This window comes from Mobula hypostoma, chromosome 19 (assembly GCF_963921235.1).
Source record: "Mobula hypostoma chromosome 19, sMobHyp1.1, whole genome shotgun sequence".
NCBI classification, from domain to species: Eukaryota; Metazoa; Chordata; class Chondrichthyes; order Myliobatiformes; family Myliobatidae; genus Mobula; species Mobula hypostoma.
This window is the reverse complement of record NC_086115.1, coordinates 58912739-58934985: the sequence shown is the minus strand read 5'-3', so window position 1 is coordinate 58934985 and position 22247 is coordinate 58912739. Positions and strand designations below refer to the sequence as shown.

General features: G+C 40.2%; 1 protein-coding gene across 2 annotated transcripts in view; it reads right to left on the bottom strand.

Moving 5' to 3' along the window:
* Nucleotides 1-22247, bottom strand: part of nhlrc2 (NHL repeat containing 2) — a 102204-nt gene that overhangs the window by 15859 nt on the left and 64098 nt on the right. For both annotated transcript variants that reach the window (XM_063071993.1, XM_063071994.1), the window contains exons 6-7: nucleotides 18332-18425; nucleotides 13407-13635 (exon numbers count right to left, since the gene is read on the bottom strand). In XM_063071993.1, coding sequence (XP_062928063.1) covers nucleotides 13407-13635; nucleotides 18332-18425 — 323 coding nt within the window. The remainder of the gene's footprint in view (nucleotides 1-13406; nucleotides 13636-18331; nucleotides 18426-22247) is intronic.

Sequence of the window (22247 nt, the reverse complement as noted above, 5' to 3'; positions counted from 1 at the left end):
TATATAGAGACTAGAGCAATGGGCTAAGCACACACCCCTGAGGTGCCCAAGTGTTGATCGTCAGCGAGGAGGATATGTTATCACCAATCTGCACAGATTGTGGTCTTCCGGTTAGAAAGTCGAGGATCCAATTGCAGAGGGAAGTACAGAGGCCCAGTTTCTGCAACTTCTCAATCAGGATTGTGGGAATGATGGTATTAAATGCTGAGCTATAGTCGATGAACAGCATCCTGACGTAGGTGTTTGTGTTGTCCAGCTGGTCTAAAGCCATGTGGAGAGCCATTGAGATTGCGTCTGCCATTGACCTATTATGTTAATAGGCAAATTGCAATGGGTCCAGGTCCTTGCTGAGGCAGGAGTTCAGACTAGTCATGACCAACCTCTCAAAGCATTTTATCACTGTTGATGTGAGTGCTACCAGGCGATAGTCATTAAGGCAGCCAGCATTATTCTTCTTAGGCACTGGTATAATTGTTGCCTTTTTGAAGCAAGTGGGAACTTTCGCCCATAGCAGTGAGAGATTGAAAATGTCCTTGAGTACTCCTGCTAGTTGGTTGGCACAGGTTTTCAGAGCCGTACCAGGTACTCCATCGGGGCCTTCTGCCTTGCGAGGGTTCACCCTCTTTAAAGACAGTCTAACATCAACCTCTGAGATGGAGATCACAGGGTCATCAGGTGTATCAGGGATCATGACAGTTGTAGTTGTGTTCTCCCTTTCAAAACGTACATAAAAGGCATTGAGTTCATCTGTTAGTGAAGCATCGCTGCCATTCATGCTATTGGGTTTTGTTTTGTAGGAAGTAATGTCTTGCAGACCCTGCCAGAGTTGCCGTGTTTCCGATGTCGCCTCCCACCTTGTTCCAAATTGTCTCTTCGCCCTTGAAATAGCCCTCAGCAAATCATACCTGGTTTTCTGGTACAGGCCTGGGTTGCCAGAGTTGAATGCCACAGATCTAGCCTTCAACAGACGACATACCTCCTGGTTCATTCACGGCTTTTAGTTTGGGAATGTACAGAAAGTCTTTGTAGGCACACACTCATCCACACAGGTTTTAATGAAGTCGGTAACAACTGCAGCATACTTATCCAGGTTCGAAGATGAATCCCCGTATACAGTTCAGCCTATCAATTCAAAGCAGCCGTGTAGGCGCTCCTGCGCCTCCCTTGTCCGTACCTTCTTGGTCCTCACTGCTGGTGCTGCAGTCTTCAGTCTCTGCCTATACTCAGGAAGTAGAAGTACAGCTAGGTGATCAGACTTCCCGAAGTGAGGGTGTGGAATAACACAGCAGGCATTCTTGATGATGGTGTAGCAATGGTCCAGTGTGTTGTTTCCTCTGGTATTGCAGGTGATCTATTGATGGTAATTGTTTAGTGATTTTTTCCAGACTGGCCTGGTTAAATTCTCCCAAAATGATGGTGAAGGCGCTAGGGTGCGCTGTTTCGTGCATGTTGATCTCATTACTCGGATCACCTAAAGCCTCCTTAACGTTGGCCAAAATGACTCCAGAGAACTCCCATGGTAGGTAAAAAGGACGACACTTTACTGCTAGATATTCCAGGTCTGGTGAGCAGAATTGGGACAGCACTGATATATTTGTGCACCAAGAAGAGTTGATCATGAGGCATACTTCTCCAAGCTCAATTGTATTGGAATTGATGAACACTATTGGAATCCATCGTCAGCATACCTATTGTAAATGACTGCAGTTGAAAGAGCTTTGTTTCAGAAATGAGGAGCTACAGCCTGAGATGGCAATGAATCATACAGGGGATGGTTACTTAAAATCTTTGCTCCTGGAGATGGTTACACCACTTAGATCAGGGATTCCCAACATATTTTATGTCATAGACCAATACCATTAAGCAAGGGGTCCGTGGACCACAGGTTGGGAACTCCTGACTTACATAGAGCACTGTGGAAATGATCAGTCAAGAGGAGCAAGAGGGTTTGACTGCAAATGAGATAGGTATGAAAAAGCAGAAGGGCATGTTGCAGCAACCTCAGCACTGGACATGTCCAATATGCTCTAGGTTCTTGCAGCCAATTTGGATAAGCGCAGAAAATGCAAGGTAGATGATCAAACTGTGTAAAGCACCATGATGTAAGGAACCAATCAAGTTGGGGAAATGAAAAACACAATTCATTAAAGGACAGTTGAGTTAGGAAGCTACTGTTCCCCTTAGACATGAGTACAGGATTAAAGGCTACTCCTCAGGGTTAGAGAGGAATTTGAAGTAGGAAGGGAAAGAACCAGTTGTCATGTTTGTTGTGGGAACGATTGACAGTAATAATACACAGAAGGTTCTGCAGAAGGATTATGAGAGCTAAAGTCCAAATTAAAAAGCAGAACCACAACGATGATAATCACTGGATTGTAATTTCAGCCAAATGCAAATCGTCATGGGGAAAGTAAGATAAGAAAATTAAATGCATTGCTCAAAGATCAGTATGAAAGAATTGGGTTTCAGTGCATGGACTACTGGCGCCTGTACTGGAAAAAGGGGGAAGCTGCTCCATTGGGAGTAGTTTCACTTCAATAAGTCTGAGGTGAATCACATAAATAGGGCTGTAAATAAACTAACTAGTGAGGGTCTGGTTCTAGTGAGAGGACATTTAACACAGGCATAGAGGTGTGTTACTCCAAGTGTTTGACCCTTTTTGAGAAAACAACTGGCAGATATTGTGTACAAGTCTGGTCTCCTGACCTACAGAAGGATATGTTTACCATAGGGGGAGTGCAGTGGAGATTCCAGGGATACTGCAGTTGTGTCAGGAAAGATTATGTAGGCAAAGCTTATAATCTCTTTACTTTAGAAAAATGAGAAGCAATCTCATTGAAATGTGTAAAATTCTTTCAAATATTTACAGGGGATACGTGGGAATGATGCTTGAATCAAAGGTCACAGTCTGAAATAAGAAATTTTGTCACCTTGAATGTCGACACCTTCATTTTCACTACCCAGTTTGATTATATGTTCACTATATTTCAGATAGAGAGAGACGCATATTTGTTAGATATTAAAAATTATGGAATTAGTGGTGCTGAGATCAGACCAGATGTGAGGGGCTGAATGGCTTCAGGCTGTTCTACCCCTATATAATTAGACAGTGCCTTGAACATTCAAGTGCAGGCTGGGCAGAGGGATTAAATCAAGTGAAAATTAAAATCAGCATAGATCTGATGGGCCAATTAGCCAATTCCTTTTTATAGCATATTGACTGGAGTAATTACTATCTTATCCCGTCTTATCTGTGATTTTTAAAAACAATTTCAGAACAACTGCTGAAATGTAGAGACACAGCCTTAGCTAGATCTACTATTACTTGTGCTTACTGTAACCACAGAAACAGCTAAACTATGAAACACATTAAATCAACAAACTTCAAACTTATGTGCAGTTCATTCATACTTGCTAATAAAGTCAAGTAATGTGATCACCTGAAGTACAAGATGTAAGTTACTGATCCATTAATCTAATACATTGACAAACTGATGTACATTGCCAAACTCAAATACCAGGCTAGAATTAATGGATAAGTGGAAGGATGAACTATCAGTCACAAACTTTATGTTTCCCAAATGGATTCTGCATTAAAGAAATAAACCAAACCAAAGAAAGTAAAAATCCAGACTTAAAATTATTTTCATCAATGCCACCATGAACTTGGTCATGGCTGCAACACACTTGCATGAAAGGATTCATTTAACTTCGGAAACTTCAAACGTTCTTATGCTATTATTTTTTCAGTTAATTAAAATAAGATTATTTGCTTCATCTGGGTTATAGCACCAGACTGAGGTATCTTAGCTATTTTGCCTTGTTTGACCAGAAGATATATGAGCAGAGTTAGGCTTTTGGCCCATTGCAACTGCTCCGCCATTTCATAAAATCCATCAATTCCATCATCCAAATAATTGACATATAACATAAAAAGAATCTGACTCAACACAGACTCCTGTGGAACACCACTAGTCACCGGCAGCTAACTAGAAAAGGCTCCTTTTATTCCCGCTGTTTGTCTCCTGCCAATCAGCCACGCTTTATCCATGCTAGAATCTTTCCTGTAATACCATGGGCTCGTAACTTGTTAAGCAGCCTCGTGTGAGGCACCATGTCAAAGTTCTTCTGAAAATCCAAGTACATGACATCAACTGATTTTCCTTTGTCTATCCTGCTTGCTATTTCTTCAAAGAATTCCAACAGATTTGTCAGGCAAGATTTTCCCTTGCGTAAACAATGCTGACTACCACCTATTTTATTATGTGTCTCCAAGTACCCTGAGACCTCATCCTTAATAATCAACTTCAACGTCTTCCCAACCACCGTGGTCAGACTAGCTGACCTATAGTTTCCATTCTTCTGCCTTTCTCCCGTCTTGAAGAGTAGAGTGACATTTTGCAATTTTCCACTCTTCCAGAACCATTCTAGAATCTAGTGATTCTTGAAAAACTATTACTAATGCCTTCACAGTCTGTTCGGCTACCTCCTTCAGAACCCTGGGGTGTACACCATCTGATCCAGGTGACTTATCTACTTTCAGACCTTTTAGTTTCCCAAGAAACTTCTCTCTAGTTATGGTAACTTCACATAATTCATACCTTTGACACCTGGAACTTCCATCATACTGCTAGTGTCTTTCACAGTTAAGATTGATGCAAAATACTTATTCAGTTAATCCATTTTTTCGTTATCCCCATCACTACTTCTCCAGCATCTAATTCCAGTGGTCCAATGTTATATCTCACCTATCTTTTACACTTTATGTATCTGAAGAAATTTTTGGTGTCCACTTTAATATTACTGGTTAGCTTACTTTCATATTCCATCTTTACCTTCTTGATTGCATTTTTAGTTGCCTTCTGTTGGTTTTTAAAAGTTTACCAATCCTCTAACTTCCCATTAATTTTTGCTCTATTATGCTCTCTCTTTGGCTTTTATGGTGGCTTTGACTTCTCTTGTTGGCCACGGTTGTGTCATCTTTCCTTTAGAATACTTTTTCCTCTTTGGGATGTATATATCCTGTGTCTTCCGTATTGCTTCCAGAAATTCCAGCCATTGCTGCTCTGCCTTCATCCCCACCAGTGTTCTTTTCTAATCAATTTTGGCAATTCTTATGCCTCTGTAATTCCCTTTACTCCACTGTAATACTCATTCATCTGACCTTAGCTTCTCCTTCCCAAATTTCAGGGTGAATTCGATCATTTTATGATCACTTGCCCCTAAGGGTTCTTTCACCTCAAGCTGTCTCATCAATTCTGATTTATTACACAACACCCAATCCAGAATGGCTGATCCTCTAGTGGGCTCAACCACAAGCTGCTCTAAAAAGCCATCCCATAGGCACTCTTGAAATTCCCCCTCCTGTAATCCAGCACTAACCTGATCTTCCCAATCTACTGGCATAGTGAAGTCCTCCATGACGATTGTAACATTGCCCTTTGACATGCATTTTCTATCCCCCATTGTAATTTGTAGGCCTCATCCTTACTACTGTTTGGGGGTCTGTATACAACTCCCATCAGGGTCTTTTTACCCTTGCCTCCATCCACAATGATTCAACACCTTCTGACCCTATGTCATCTCTTTCTAATGATTTGATTTCATTTTTTACCAGCAGAGCAATGCCACCCCCTCTGCCTTCCTGTCTCTCCTTAGACATCAAGCTGCCAGCTATAATCTTTCAGCCATGATTCAGTGATGCCTCGAACATCATCCCTGGCAATCTGCAACTGTGCTGCAAGTTCATCTACCTTATTCCATATACTGGACACATTCAGACACAACACCTTCAGTCCTGTATTCAACCTTTTCGATTTTGTCATGCCATGCTCAACCTTTTGATTCGTAACTGTGAGGTCTTATCAACATCTGCCTCTACAATCTCTCCACTAACTGTTCTGGTACTCTGGTTTCCATCCCCCTGCAATGCTAGTTTAAACCCCACCGTGCAGCATTAACAAACCTTCTTGCTGGGATACTAGGCCCCCTCCAGTTCAGGTGTAAACCGTCCCTTCTGTACAGGTCCCATGTTCCCTAGAAGAGAGTCCAATTGTCCAGAAATCTTATGGCCTCTCTCCTCCTTAGCCACGACCTAAACTGTATAATCTTCCTAATTTTTGCACACTAGCACATGGCACGGGCAGCAATCCTGAAATCATACCTCTGGAGGTCCTGCTCTTTAACTTAGTACCTAACTCCCTATGCAGAACCTCATCACTTGTCCTACCCATGTCTTCAGTACCTACATGAACCAGGATTTCTGGCTGTGCATCCTCCCACTTAAGAATGCTGAGGACTCGATCTGCGATATCCCAGACTCTGGCATCTGGGAGGCAACATAACATCGGGGAATCTTGTTCTCACCCACAGAAGCTCTTGTCCATTCCCCTACCTAATGAACCCCCTATCAACATAGCATGCCCCTTCTTCCCCCTTCCCATCTGAGTCAGAGAGGCAGACTCAGTGCTAGAGACCCGACCACGGTGACTTTCCTCTATCAGGTCATCACCCCCGGCAGTACCCAAAGTTGAGGGGGATGGCAACAGGGGTACTCTGCACTGGCTCCTTAACCTTTCTCTTTCCTGTCTGTCACTCAGTTTCCTATGTCCTGCACCATGGGTATAACTACCACACTATATGTCTTATCTATCACCCCTTTGGCATCTGGAGATATCCAGTTCTAGCTCCAACTCCTCAATGAGGTTTTTTAGAAACTTGCAGCTGAATACATTTCTTGCAGTTGTAGTGGCTTCCCACATTCCACAAGAGGAGCTTTGCACTATCCCACCTGACACCTCTACTCTCCTAGCTGAGCAGATATAAAGAAGAGAAGGAAAAAACTTGAGTTGTTAATTCCTTTGCTTTCTCTGAAGCCTCAAAGAGCTAAAGCCTCAAGATCACGACTCTGACTCTGTTGACTCAGACGACGGCTGCTGCAACGACAGTCGCTGCACTTGCTTCTGCCTTCCTTTAAGTTGCTCTTACTAATCAATCCAGAAAGGCAATTGGCCGCTGGTCAAAGCTCTATTACGCTCCTGCCTTTTATGCTCAGGCAGTGGACATGATTGAAGTCTCCTCCTCTCCAAACTTCTGATGTCCGGATTAGCTGCTGGTCAAATTTGGTCAGTTAATTTTAATTTGGAACATCTAATAACAATGAATGCTTAAAGTATGATAAATAATAAGTTTCTATTTGCCTTTTAGGGTTTAACTACCTCTAGAGAAATATGGGCCATAATTTTGTAGTTAGTGGCAAAACAGCAGTGCTTCCTCCTGACCTGTTGCTCGCAAAGATCTTGCAAATGGTTTTCCTCCTGGTTCTATTGCTTTTAGGTTCAGCAGTACTCCTCCCAGCAAAACCAAGCTGGCTTACTTTTCATAACTTGGCAGGAAACAAAATAAAGACAGGACATAAACATGAGCCTTCCAAAGAAGATGAAATATAATAGATATTTCGATAGAATTCTTAATATTTATGAGGTCATTACAACATACTCTTAGAGCATTTTCATAAAGAAGAGTTCTTAACTAGTAAATATGGTCCAAATTTTACAGTTGAATTATTTGTAAACCTGTTGGTTTATGCTGCCATTACACTTGAAATTGACAAAATCTTTTCCCTCAAATGTAATTTATTGCAGAAATCCGTCAGTAGCTGCCAGTCACTCATTCCACTCCCACTGGCTCTATTTTTGCAGACTACTCCAGCATAATAAAGAGAATTTAGTTAAAATGACTAAAATTTCATTATTAAGCTAACTAGCCCATCTATAAAATATGCTGTAAATGTTTTACACACAAAATGCTGGGAGAACACATTGAGTCAGGCAGCATCTATGTGGAGAAAAGAACAGTCAACGTTCGGGCTAAGACCCGTCAGCTGGACTGGAAAGAAAGAGGGCAGAAGCCAGAATAAAAGCATGTGGTAAAGGGGAGGAGCATGAGCTGGCAGATGATAGGTGGACCCAAGTGAGAGGGCTGGAAGATCGGGTCGGGGTAAGTGTGAGGTGATAGATGGAAGAGGCAAAGGGCTTTAGAAGAAGGAATTTGACATGAGCAAACAGTAGACCATGGAATAAGGAGGAGGAGGTGGGGACCCGGAGGCAGGTGGATGATGGACAGATTGTGAGGGTGAAGGAGAAGAATGAGAAGGGGTGAAAGGGTTAGAACAATAAGAGAAAGCCATCATGCACCTTCGCTCTGTCTGCTATTACTTCCGGTTGGCCAGCTATTTTAATTCCACCCCATTCCCACACTTAACATACCAGTCCACAGCCTTCTTTACAGCCAGCTGAGGTTAGACACAGATCAGGGGAACAACATCTCATATTCTGACTTGGTCATCTCCAACCTGATGGCGCCAACATTGATTTTTCTAACTTCCCCACCTTTATTTTCCTTTATCCCTTTGTCTCTCCCACCTATTACTTCCCAGTTTCTCACATCATTCCCATTTCACACACCTCACCAGGATCCACCTATCACCTGCCAGGTCATGTTCCTCCCCTCCCCCCCCCCACCCTTTAATTCTGGCTACAGCCCTCTTTCCTTCCAGTTCTGATGAAGGGTCTTGGCCCATAATGTCAACTTTTCATCTCTGTCCAAAAAAGCTGCCTGATCAGCTGATGTTCTCTAGCTTTTTCTGTGTGTGGCTCCAGATTTCCAGCATCTGAAGTCTCTTTTGTGTCTCTATTACCTAGATTAGATCAGGGTTGCTTAGCACCATGGGTCCCTTTATTTTGACAACTGATGGACAGAGATGTTCGAAAAAGGGAAACGTAGACCCTAAAGATCTCTAGACCATTGCAGGCAGCTTTATTCAAGGCCCAAGGTGATCACTATTGATTCTCTGCTGATCAGTAAATCCAGGCCAGTAGCTTACCATGGCATTAAAAACTACTTTTACCTCATGCAACAAAGAGCAACACTTGTAGGGTATTTTACATAATATTTATCTTTAACACCTAAAGGTTCTCAAAATTCACTAGTTTATGCTGGAAGATGGACTTAAGATTTTTCAGCATAAATTGTTGAATCTTGAGAACTTTTAGACAGTGCATTATTGACATCTACTTCATTCCCTGTGTTTGATTGCACGTGTATTTTAAAGAAGTGTGTTTCAGCTCCAGAGTGCAACGATGTTCTTTGCATTCCCATTATTAGAACCTGCAAAATAGAGACAGGCATGGGTTTTATTGCCGCCTCCGAGTTAATTTGTTCATTATGTGCTGTGTTGCAGGCAATCATGGTATTTCCAGAACCACAATTGTTCTTGGCAAATTTCTCTACAGAAGTTGATTGCCATTGCCTTCTTCTGAGCAGTGTCTTTACAAGACGGGTGACCCTAGCCATTATCTATAGTCTTCAGAGACTGTCTGCCTGACATCAGTGGTTGCATAATCAGGACTTGTGATATGCACCAGCTGCTCATATGACCATCCTCCATCTTCTCCCAAGGCTTCAAGTGACCCTGATTAGGGGTAGGAATGGGGGTGGCTAAGCAAGTGCTACACCTTGCCCAAGGGTGACCTGCAGGCTAGCAGAGGCTAGGAGCCCCTTATACCTCCTTTGGTAGAGACACATCTCCACCTCGCCACCCTCTGAGTTAATTAGGTTGCCAAAAAGGCTCCAACTATTGAAGATGATTGAAGACTCTGTGCATTGACGACTTAACACCCTTCATACTTCATCTTATCCATAATCTAGCGGTCAAGACCTTTGTGCCTTAATGAATCTTGAGTTTTCCAGAGTTAGATCTCCTCATATGCAGGCTTCACAACTACGTTTTCATTTGTTGAGATTCAAAATGAAATTGATTTATTGCAGGAATTGGACTGCATTGGTAGACCACTGTACCAGGCTCAATCTGGGAATATGGGCTCTGCATAGATTATCTTCATCTCAAGGTGAAATACTGTATGTTGAGAGATATGGCAGAGTGACGGTTATAACTCACAGACTATTTCCTGAATGTAAAAGAAGAACCTAATGTCTAACTCAACAATAGAGAGAATAGTATTGAACACTCAACAAACAATTCAGATGGAGAGGTGTCACAAAATCTGTTACGTTAAAAGACAAATATAGCTGTTGACCCAGACAAAAATTGAATATACAATTCTAAGGTGAAACATTTGAACAGTGTAACCCTGATGTGCTTCGATGGGGAAAAAATATACACCTTAAACAGTCAGAAAGCTGAGGTTAATGAATGGATTTGTCTTGATGTGTGAAGTCTAACTTCTCTTTATTCAAGAATGGTACAATAATGAATTTGAAATAATGATGCAAGCTATTGAAGATGTACAGATCAATCCATCAGATACAAATATTATTTTTTATAACATTCAGATGGAAGGTACACTGTGTGATGCAGCATTTTGTGCATAGTTTTGATACATACATATGCAGCTTTCTGACAACCAGCTCTGATTAGCCCATTGTCTAAATATAGGTGGACATGCAAATACTTCAGCATGCAAGTGTGCAGAGATTGGTCAATACATCGTTGATGACTGAAAAAAAGACTTAAGGGGAATGAATTCAGAACAATATGTTATATAAAGTGAAAAGGAAGATAATTATTATTAAAATGACAGTTTACAGAAGAACCCTGTTTAACAGTGTCTTTTATGAGTAACAAAATGTCTGAAATCATTTGAAAAATTGTGTATTTATTTCCTGAATCCTTCAAAGGAATGGATATCCAGGTCCTGTCAGTTTTGGACAGCTACCACACCTAATGCTTTTGGGATATCTGAGATAATTTATAGAAAATCCACACTGAGTCTGGTGCTCAGAGGTTGCCAAGCTAATATTAGAGCAGAAAGGAGTAGTTTAGATATAAATTTTATACAGCCTTTATAAACATTATGTAATAGACTTTAAATATTAGTGACAGCTATAACGGAAGATCCAGCCATTTAGATTTAGTAAATCTCTGAAAGCTTGTAGGTGGAAATGTATCCTGGGTTAGCAGCCCAGAGGCTTGCTTGTCTTCGATGTGGAAAAAGATAGATCTGTTCTTGATGGGGTGGAGTGTGGAGAGCAGAGGTACCTAATGTAAGGGTAGCTTAGCCCAGATGATCATGCAGTGGACACATTGAGGGGAGTCAGCATTGGAAAGAGTGAGCAGATTTAAGCTCCTGGTTTCAGCTGTCAGAGGATCTATCTTGGCCCCAGCATATTGATGTAGTCATGAAGAAGGCATGTCAGTGGCTCTACTTCATTAGAAGTTGAAGAAATTTGGTATGTTGCCATGAATTGGATACAGCCACAAAAGCTACCCCTCTCCCGGGTGAGCAACCATTATCAGTAATAGCAGCAGATGTGAGGACTCAGCAGAGGGTCAACCCCTGTAAGGTGGTCAGGCCAGAAACATCCCAGACAGAGTACTCAGGCAGTGTGCACACCAGCTGACTGACATCTTCAAGGACATCTTCAACACATTGCTCATCCTGGCTGCTGTTCCCACATGTCAACCACAATCATCCCTGTACCAAAGAATTCTACACCTTCAGAACTAGGTGTGGTAGCTGTCCAAAACTGACAGGACCTAGATATCCAAGCAACACACATCAAAGTTGCTGGTGAACACAGCAGACCAGGCAGCATCTCTAGGAAGAGGTACAGTCAACGTTTCAGGCCGAGACCCTTCGTCACGACTAACTGAAGGAAGAGTGAGTTAGAGATTTGAAAGTTGGAGGGGGAGGGGGAGATCCAAAATGATAGGAGAAGACAGGAGGGGGAGGGATGGAGCCAAGAGCTGGACAGGTGATAGGCAAAAGGGATACGAGAGGATCATGGGACAGGAGGTCCGGGAAGAAAGACAAGGGGGGGGGGGGGGAACCCAGAGGATGGGCAAGGGGTATATTCAGAGGGCCTCGTACCCCATCTGTTACTTATTTTTATACACACATTCTTTCCCTCACTCTCCTTTTTCTCCCTCTGTCCCTCTGAATATACCCCTTGCCCATCCTCTGGGTTCCCCCCGCCCCCCTTGTCTTTCTTCCTGGACCTCCTGTCCCATGATCCTCTCGTATCCCTTTTGCCTATCACCTGTCCAGCTCTTGGCTCCATTCCTCCCCCTCCTGTCTTCTCCTATCATTTTGGATCTCCCCCTCTCCATCCAACTTTCAAATCTCTAACTCACTCTTCCTTCAGTTAGTCCTGACGAAGGGTCTCGGCCTGAAACGTCGACTGCGCCTCTTCCTATAGATGCTGCCTGGCCTGCTGCGTTCACCAGCAACTTTGATGTGTGTTGCTTGAATTTCCAGCATCTGCAGAATTCCTGTTGTTTGCGGACCTAGATATCCATTCCTTTGAAGGATTCAGGAAATAAATACACAATTCTTCAAATGATTTCAGACACTTTATTACTCTTAAAAGTGGCGCTAATGCCAATCATCACGAAGTGCATTGAACGGCTGGTAATGGCACACATCAAAAACTCCATTCCTGTCACATTGGACACTCACCAATATGCTTACTGACAAACCATTCTACCACAGATGCCATAGCACCTGTCACGTTTTGCAGTGGTCAATGTGAAATCTCAGTTTTCCAGTATATCCAGAATAGTTGTCTCCAGCAATTAATCTTTTCCCTCAAAAGCTTACAAATTTATTGAATAAAAATTACTTCGTGTTTGGTAAACTGTGTAGTTAACATTCTTTGTCATGTTTATGTGTGGCACAATCCATGCTCCAACAGACTGTATTATCATGAGACTCCATGTTGAACCAGTCATTTGATAACAGTAAATCTCAAATTTCAAACATACACTCCAAATGTAGCTTTAGTCTCGCACAGCATGTACAGTATAAAGTTCCCAGATTCTCAATGTCACATGGGCGAAACTACACTTGGTGTTCATTTAACACTGCCACTGGCTTAGTTACTGCTGAATTTACAGTAATTCTGATTACTAAATCCAGCTTTAAGAAAATATTTTGCTCAGAATTATACAGCCTTTTAATGTTATAAGTAGTACTTTAACCAGCAAATTTTTAAAAAATGGAATAAACAGAAAATTAGACTTACTCTATGGGAATTAGAACTAAGATATAAGAGTAGGCCATTCTGTCCGCTTGTGCTTGGTTTGCAATTCAATAATAATGAGTGATCTTTTAGATCAACACAATTTTCCTGCACTCTCCTCATATGCCTTGAATTTCTTCCTGTACAATTAAACTAATAGTAGCAATATAACAAGAAATGTAGCAAAATATTTTATTTTCTAACTCCAGCAGCTATCCATTATAGCCACTGAAATAATCATTGTAATTCTCTGGTGATAAGCCAAAATATAATATTCTTCAACCAACAGTCTTAAAATAGTTGCTTCATAATTTAATGCACAATGTTTATACTGTATAAACCTCACTTCAAAATATTAAACTTACCAGAGGATCCCTTTCTCCTCCCACCAGGTTTTTAACAGCACCATCCTTTAATGATACAGAACGTATTGTGCTGCTCTCACTGTCTGCGACATAAAGACAACTGAGTTCCCCAGGAGCTACAGACAAGCCCGATGGCTGAGCAAATCCTGCTTTATGAGGGTAAGAATTGTTTCTATTTTCCTCATTACCACTTCCAGCAAAACGAATGCAAGTTCCTTTCTTGTACTCACTAGGAGACACAAGTAAATTAATACATGCATAAATAAATATAACAATTCCAGCTGCATTAAATCATATTAGATGTGTTTAGTTAAAGAAACAATGAAAAATATGTTAGTATTTTCTACGAAGCTATGTAGGTAAACCAAGTTATACAAAAAACTGCAATATTTGAATTAAATCAATAGTTCTAACAATTATAAATTCTGTATATGGTCCAATTCAAGTTATAAACACCATTTCCCCACCCCTTACTTTCCCCTCCCCTCTTCTTCTATTCCTCACTCTGACCTCTTACCTCTTCTCACCTGTCTACCACCTCCCCCTGGGTCCGTTTCTCCTTCCCTTTCTCCTATGGTCCACACTCCTCTCCCATCAGATTCTTTCATCTCCAGCCCTTTATCTTTCTACCCACCTGCTTCACCTATCACCTTCTAGCTATCTGCCTTCCCCTCCCCCACTGGTTTTTTTCCCTTTCCTTTCCAGTTCTGATGAAGGGTCTCTGCTGAAAGGTCGACTGTTTATTCATTCCCATGGATACTGCCTGGCCTGCTGAGTTCCTCCAGCATTTGTCTGTTGCTTTGGATTTCCAGTATCTGCAGACTTTCTCTTGTTTATGAACAACATTTTCTCTTAATAAATAATTGGAACCTATTCCCAAAGAGCAACATAGCAATTTACTTCTTCCACGTAATATGCATCACTATTTTGGAAGATGCGTTAAGCAAGATTTTGACACTCCCATGACACTCCCTGGAATGTTTCTAGGCAGACTGGCAGCAGCCAGAGAGATATGTGGCTGCTTTTAGATTTTATTTTTGGTTTGGACTCCCTGGTGGCTCACAGGAATACAGAGGAGCTGCACTGAAATTTCCCAGTTCCTACCTTGGAATAAATCCTTAATTTTTTCTTTTGAATTTTGAATTTTAATATACTATGTTCAATTGTTTTGAATCTGAGGCCTTAATGCTAATCAGTGAATATTATGTAATTGGCTATCTCCAGGGATAAATTCAAACAGCAACTTCTTAAATAACTGGATTAATTAACTTTGATATAATTCTCAATTGATCATATTATTGCCTTTGAGTCAGAAGCCTTAAGGTTGATGAAACCTTTAAGACCTTGGCACAAAGATTTAGATGGTGTAGAACAGAGGCCAACTGTATTGCCAAGAGACATTCCCTTTCAGCTGAGATTTTAAAGAAAAGCTCCATTTATCTTCTCAGATGAGCGAAAGGTTGGGTAATCTTTTCAGATGAGATGGGGAATAAATGTTCACTTGCCAGTCTGAACTAGATCCCATACAATGATTAAATTAAGAAAAAATAAGATAAGGGATTATACTGAAGGATATAATTGAGGAATTATTCCCAGAGACTTGGAAAAATTTAGCCTTTTAATTATCATGAAAAAATAATTTTCATGAAATAACTGTTCATTATTACATTACCAGAAAAGCTTGCTGAGTTAAATTGGCTGCAGTACGTACTTTCTAAAAGTGACTACTTTTCAAAGTACTCTATAAGCATTTGGGGTGGAAGGCACTAAATAATTACAAAGCAGATACAGATGTTTCACCAGAAATTTCCTCTAGTTAAGATAAACTGAATAAATTGAAAAAAGCAATCTGCAAGTAATTCCCGAATCGAGACAATTGATACTGATTAGCATGTTTCTGAACAGTGTCCTGGTACTATTCATAATTTCATACATTTCTGATGGCCTAAAATGTTTTTATGCCTATGCCAGGAATTTGCTACTAAACACCTTTGAAGTAATGCTGCTATGTGTTATTTATGCATAATGATGCAGGAATTCAGGTTGGCATTGAATATATGGGTCCTCTGAGTTTTGCTGTTTTCTTGTTTGCTACAGAAATGTTGCTTGCCTTACCATTAACAGCAATGAATGGCATAAAGTTCCTACATTTACATCAGAGAAAGCCCTGACAATTCTAGTGAGTATCTTTAACAATGTGATAGTGATAATTACTGCAAGCCTTGAAACAGCTACAACAAATGGAAATCTGGATGTACTCCAGAGCATTAACCAAATGAGTTGCTCTGGATTTCCAGTATCTGCTAAATGAAAGTCTGAATAACTTTAACACACGAGATTCTGTAGATGCTGGAAATCCAGAGCAACACACACAAAATGCTGAAGGAATTCAGCAGGTCAGGCAGCATCTTTGGAAATGAATAAACCTGAAGGCATGAACATTGATTTCTCCAACTTCCAGTAAATTTTCCCCTCCCCTTCCTTCTTCTTCAATAGCCTCTCACTTCTGTTCCTCACCTACCTATCACCTTCTCCTGGTGCCTGTCCTTCTTCCCTTTCTCCTTTGGTCCATTCTCCTATCTGAATTATTCTTCTCCAGTCCTTTACCTTTGGCATTAGCACCTCCCAGCCTCTCATTTCAACCCCTCCCCCCCCGCCCACCTGGCTTCACCTAGCTTGACCTCCTTCCCTTCCCTCCATTTTCTTATTTTGGCATTGGACCCTTCTTGACTTGAAACATCTATTTTATTTCCATAGATGTTGCCTGACCTGCTGAGTTCCTCCAGCATTTTGTGTGTGTTGCTCTGAATGCCCTTATGTATTAACTGCTGTTAGTCATTTTAAAATAATATTTAAAAGTGATCTCCACTGATCACTTCCTCTCTAATCCATTCTGATTTTCCTTCTTGTTCTGTACCTGACTTTATGTCAAACTCAGTCACTGTAGCTTATGCTCCTTTCTCAGTCTATGTACTGATAATTTCACAATCGTTCAATCTAACTGGTCAGCTTAGGTTCCAAATGCCTACAGTGGCATGCAAAAGTTCAGGCACCCTGCATGGCAGTACTTAGCAACACCCCCTTTGGCAAGTATCACAGCTTGTAAACGCTTTTTGTATTTGAACTTCATCAGTCCACAGGACTTGTTCCAAAATGCATCAGGCGTGTTTAGATGTTCCTTTGAACCTTTTCAATAGAACTTTTTGGCCACAATGAGCAAAAGTATGTTTAGAGAAAAAAGGGTGCAGAATTTCATGAAAAGAACCCCTCTCCAATTGTTAAGCAAGATGGTGGATCGATCATGCTTTGAGCTTCTGTTACAGCCAGTGGCACGGGGAACATCTACTGGTAGAGGGAAGAATGAATTCAATTAAATACCAGCAAATTCTGGAAGCAAACATCACATCGTCTGTAAAAAAGCCGAAGATGAAAAGAGGATGGCTTCTACAACAGGATAATGATCCTAAACACACCTCAAAATCCACAATGGACTACCTCAAGAGGCACAAGCTGAAGGTTTTGCCATGGCCCTCACAGTCCCCTGATCTAAACATCATCGAGAATCTGCAGATAGACCTCAAAAGAGCAGTGCATGCAAGACGGCCCAAGAATCTCACAGAACTAGAAGCCTTTTGCAAGGAAGAATGGGCGAAAATCCCCCAAACAAGAATTGAAAGACTCTTAGCTGGCTACAAAAAGCATTTACAAGCTGTGATACTTGCCAAAGGGGGTGTTACTAAGTACTGCCATGCAAGGTGCCCAAACATTTGCTTCGAGCCCTTTTCCTTTTTTGTTATTTTGAAACTGTAAAAGATGGAAATAAAAAAGTTTTCTTGCTATAAATATTAAAGAAATGTGTCATCTTTAACTTTATGCCTTTTGGAAATCAGTTCATCTTTTACTCGGTTAGCTATTTGTAGTAACAGAAATTTTGACCGGGGTGCCCAAACTTTTGCATGCACTGTATATTCCCTTATTGCACAATCAACTTGTACTTTCAGCAATAATAAGAACAGAAGATGCTGAAAGCACTCAGCAGGTTAGACAGTATCTGTGGATAGAGAATTAAAGCTTTTGTCATAATGGGAGTAGATGGGGAACTTGCCTTGCAAAGTAAAATCAAAGTTAAAAATTTATATGTACTGTACACGGGGAAATTTAACTAACGCAGACACAGTTTCAGTTCATTCCTGGAGCAAATACGGCGGCTAGTTTAAGCTGCAGATTGTTTCCATTAGATTGTTTCCATTGTGAAGCCCTGTTTACATTTACTGATATTTAACAGATATAAATAGACAGCCCCACCAATTAAACCATTCCTAATAGCTGAAATGCTCTTGCTAAAACTATTCCATGGCAGAGTTCTTTTTTTAACTACAACAAGTATTCATTTAAAATTGGTTTCAAGCATTTTATTTGAGGTAACACATAAAGGCAACAAAATATGAATACAGGGACCCCATAATTAATCAAGTGGATTGTCATATTCCTGAGCGGAATCCTTTTTGTACCACTTCATTAATCAACATTATTTTAAATACTCAATTTAAAATTGTACTGCTTCTATTAATTACAATGCTTGTCAAACTGCTGCAGGGTTTTCATTAATGAACAATTTAGTGTGGACAGAAGAATAAATAACACAAAGAAAAACTGAAACTAATTATCACTACCTAACAGAGCATTCTTGGAGTATTCGGAGTTCCATCCACATCATCATCCAGTGTGCAGTGGAATTTAAACCTTGCAGCTTCTATAAAAAGCATGCAAATACCACTTGAGAGAGAACTACCATGCAATGAACACAAATATCTATGCCGATTGGTTAATCTTAAACTACAATTGACTGTTATGGAAGTTAACTCAGTTTAATACCACTGCAGGGTGACAGAAGAATTAATGAAAAATTATCTTCAATTACTTACGCTCCCCTTGGAAGTTTTCCATCTTCTAAAAAAATGACCCATACCTGATGAGTGCCCGCCATGGCAATAAACAGAACATTGTCTTTCGCATCACCTGGATGTAGAAGAATTAAAAGATTGGGGTATAATTGAAAAGTATAAAATACAATGTCTAGATTGTCTAGAAATTGTCTAGATTGTCCAGACTGATTGTCTTGTACCTCAACGAGAGTGTTATTATTTAGATTCATTGTGAATCTTTGGAACAGTTAGTCCAGTGATGCACAAGATTATTCAAGTCTGAAATCAAAATAACTTAAATATTACAAGAAGAGAAATGGGATAACCTGCGGCAGTAGAATTATGCAGATATTCAGCCTTGATTTTATTGAATGAAAAAGCAGGTTTATTGGCGGCACAGCCTTATTCTCCTTATATCTCCATTTCATAGAAATATATTTAATTAATTAATTTGAAGGAAGATTGTCTTTACTTGCAAGATCTCCATTTATTATCTAAAAATCAAGAAAGTGGTGATGACTTTAATAGTTGGAGTGCTATAATCCATCTCGTCAATATATTCCCACAGTATAGATTGGGAGGGAATTCCAGCACTTAGGCCTGGTGATAATGAATGGTGATACGTTTCAAGGTGAGGATGATGTGCAACTTGGAGGAGGAACCTATGATCGAGAAATAACTATCATCATCAATAGTACTAGAACCAGGATAAATGTTCTGCTTTCCCTAAAGCCTGTGCCGTATTCATTGCTCACTGAGCAACAAAATTGGCCAATGCCTGCCTTTTCTGACTCTGGAATCCTCACAGGGAAGTGAAGATATATTATTTACTCCGCCATTCCAAATGAACATGGTCATGAACACTCGTATGGTTTTGTTTCTGACTCGCACTCTTCACTGAACCCACGTCAATCCCTTTGATTGTAATGGAAGAGTGAGAGACATGTTGTGTTGCAACATTGCTGATTGTGGTGGTGTACATTTCTGCTATTGCTCACATCTATGGGAGGTGATAACCATTTTGAGCTGTTAGATGTGTTCTCAGTCTATTCCATTTCGCACAATCTTCAGTCATCTGAGTAACAAAATCAGACAGAATGGAATACCACAATTTTGGCCCACTGATTTCATGCCAATAATCACTGACCACACACCAACTCTTTTATTTATTCTCTCCAAATTCCTACCAACTCCCCCACCCCACCCCCAGATTCTACCACTCATCTCCACACACTATGAGTAATTTCTGATAGTCAATTGAGTAACCAACCTACATGTCTTTGGAGTATGGGAGCAAGTTCACCTGGGGAGAACATGTAAATTCCATCGACGTAACACTGAATCTGGATCACTGCATCATTGTCCTAGGAGCTGTGCACAATGATCTTATGGCAAGTAGAAGAAACAGTGGTTGGCCACTTGGTCTCATACCTGCTCCACCATTCAACAGGATCACGGCTGAACTTTTACATCAGCTCTCTTTTCTTAACTAATGACACAACCCCTGATTCCCTTACTATCCAAAGATCTAGTAATATCTGATTTCTGATATGATTTTCTAATTTAAGTGCCACCCAAATCTGCCATTGCTCCATAAACATATATTTCCAATATATTGATTATATATTAAGAGAACCTGATTTTTGAAACTTTAAAACCATAAGTTATACAGCTAATGCTGAATACTTTTATATTTTACCAATGATATTCAGATCAATCATCTTCAACATGTTTATAGAAAATCTAGAATCAAGCACTATCCTTAATTTAAGTCCAGTATAAACTGATGAAATGAAAGACTTCCTGTTTATCCTAAAAATAATTTGTGCAAGCAAATAGCATGTAGTGGTTATTCTAGTGGTTGAAATAATCTCTCTCTATGCAGTGTCTTTAAAGAAGCAAGTGTCTTTAAAAGCATTTTATTGAAGCACTACCAAACAAACAAAAAATGGCACCAAAACACATAATAGTTGAGATAACTAGAAGCTTTAGAACAGGGGTTCCAATCTTTTTTATGCCATGGCCCCTACCATTAACCAAGGGATCCATGGACCCCAGTTGGAAACCCCTGACTTAGAAGAACAAGTTTAAAGGGTGTATGAGAGAGAGAGAGAGAGATGGGCATGTCTAGGTATGAATTCAAGATCACTGGCCTCCAGCTGCAACTGCATAGATGAAGTGAATAAACAATAGCAGGGAACCTGAATTACAACAGATATTCTGAATGAGAATGGAAAAGATTACATATTATGAGTAATAAATGATTTGATATGCTAAAATTAAGACACTGCTTAACTGAATGGCATATAAGGTAGGTCAGTGAATTAAGTCTGAATGTAAAAAAAGCCATAGATGAGGGTATCAGCAAGAGATTAATTTCTACTCACATAATTAACTAAAATGCAGATGCACCGTAGCAAGGTAGCTATATGAAAATGTTATACAAAAGATAGATTTGCATTTAAAATATATTTTAACTGCATCTCATTTATTAAAATTGATTAAATGTAAATTTTGGCTGGGATACCAGTGAGAGCTTGATTGCTTTTCTTCAAGAATAGTGCAAATGAATTTTGTGTATCCACCTGAGGTGGCAGATTTACACAAAAGTACATCACAGAAAATAGTCCTTTGGCCTAACCAATGCTCCACTTAGGGTTTTGCGCAACCTTCCAACCCATTTCTATCAGTGTGACATCATTTTCCAGGTCTTTCATATACCTATGTGGCTTGCCCTGAAATGCACCTTTACCAATTGTTTCTACCATTCCTCATGGAAGTGTATTCTACATTCTCACCTCTCTAAGTGAAGATTCTTCTGAATTGTCCATTTGATTTCATAATATCTATGTTACATTGACAGTCTCCAGCTTACCACATCCCTATAGATGCTATATTGCCTTTGACTATATTTTCATAATACTAAAGATCTTAATTAGGTTATCATTCTGATTTTTTTCTAGAGAAAACAAATGCAAGTATGCTTATTGTTTTCTGAAAGACAATAGCATTGTCACTACAGGACTTTGAATTCTTAACAACACATCACAGAGCACAGAAACAAACCCCTTGGCCTGTCTAGTCCATCCTGACCTGATCTTCTGCCTATTCTGTACCATATCCCGCCAATGCTTCCCATCCAAGTACCTATTCAGACTTCTCTTAAATATTACAATTGAACCTGTATCTTCAATTTCCTCTGTCTGCTCATTCCACTTCACCCTCTGAGTGAAAAGTTTTTCCCTCGGATTCCCCTTAAACATGCTGAATAGTTTTTTTTTAAAGTTATTGTATTGATTCTGATTTGAAGTCTTCCTGAAAACCATCCCCACATGGAATTTGTGCAAGTTCTTACATTCAATAGTTCTTTCATAGAACCATTGAGCACAAACTAGGCTCTTGGCTCACCAAGTCTTTGTCAAATATCAAGCACATATTTTACATTAACTCCTTATTTTCTTCTCCTGCATTACCAGCAACTCCCCCACAAATTCTAACACTCATCAACACACTAAAGGCAATTTACAGCGGTGAATTAGCAAAATGCACATTTGGAATGTAGGTAGCAATTGGACTACACTTGGTACACTGGAGGGAAACGCATAGGAACTTAGGAAGAACATGCAAACTCCATACAGCCACAACTGAACCTGGGTTTTTCAAGGTGTATGGCAGAAGCTCTACCACTGTGCTTCCCTGCACTGTTGATCACATTTACAGTATTTAGAAAGTGGCCATTTACCCATAGGGTCCATGCAGATGCTAGCAAAGCTATCCTATAGTCTCATCACCCTATTTCTACTTCCTTGTAGCCCTACAACTTACTTTCCAACAACAACCATCAACTCTTCTTTTATTACTTACCTGCTGTAAGTGTTAATTTACAGGAGCTAGTTAATTTACCAGCACATCTTTG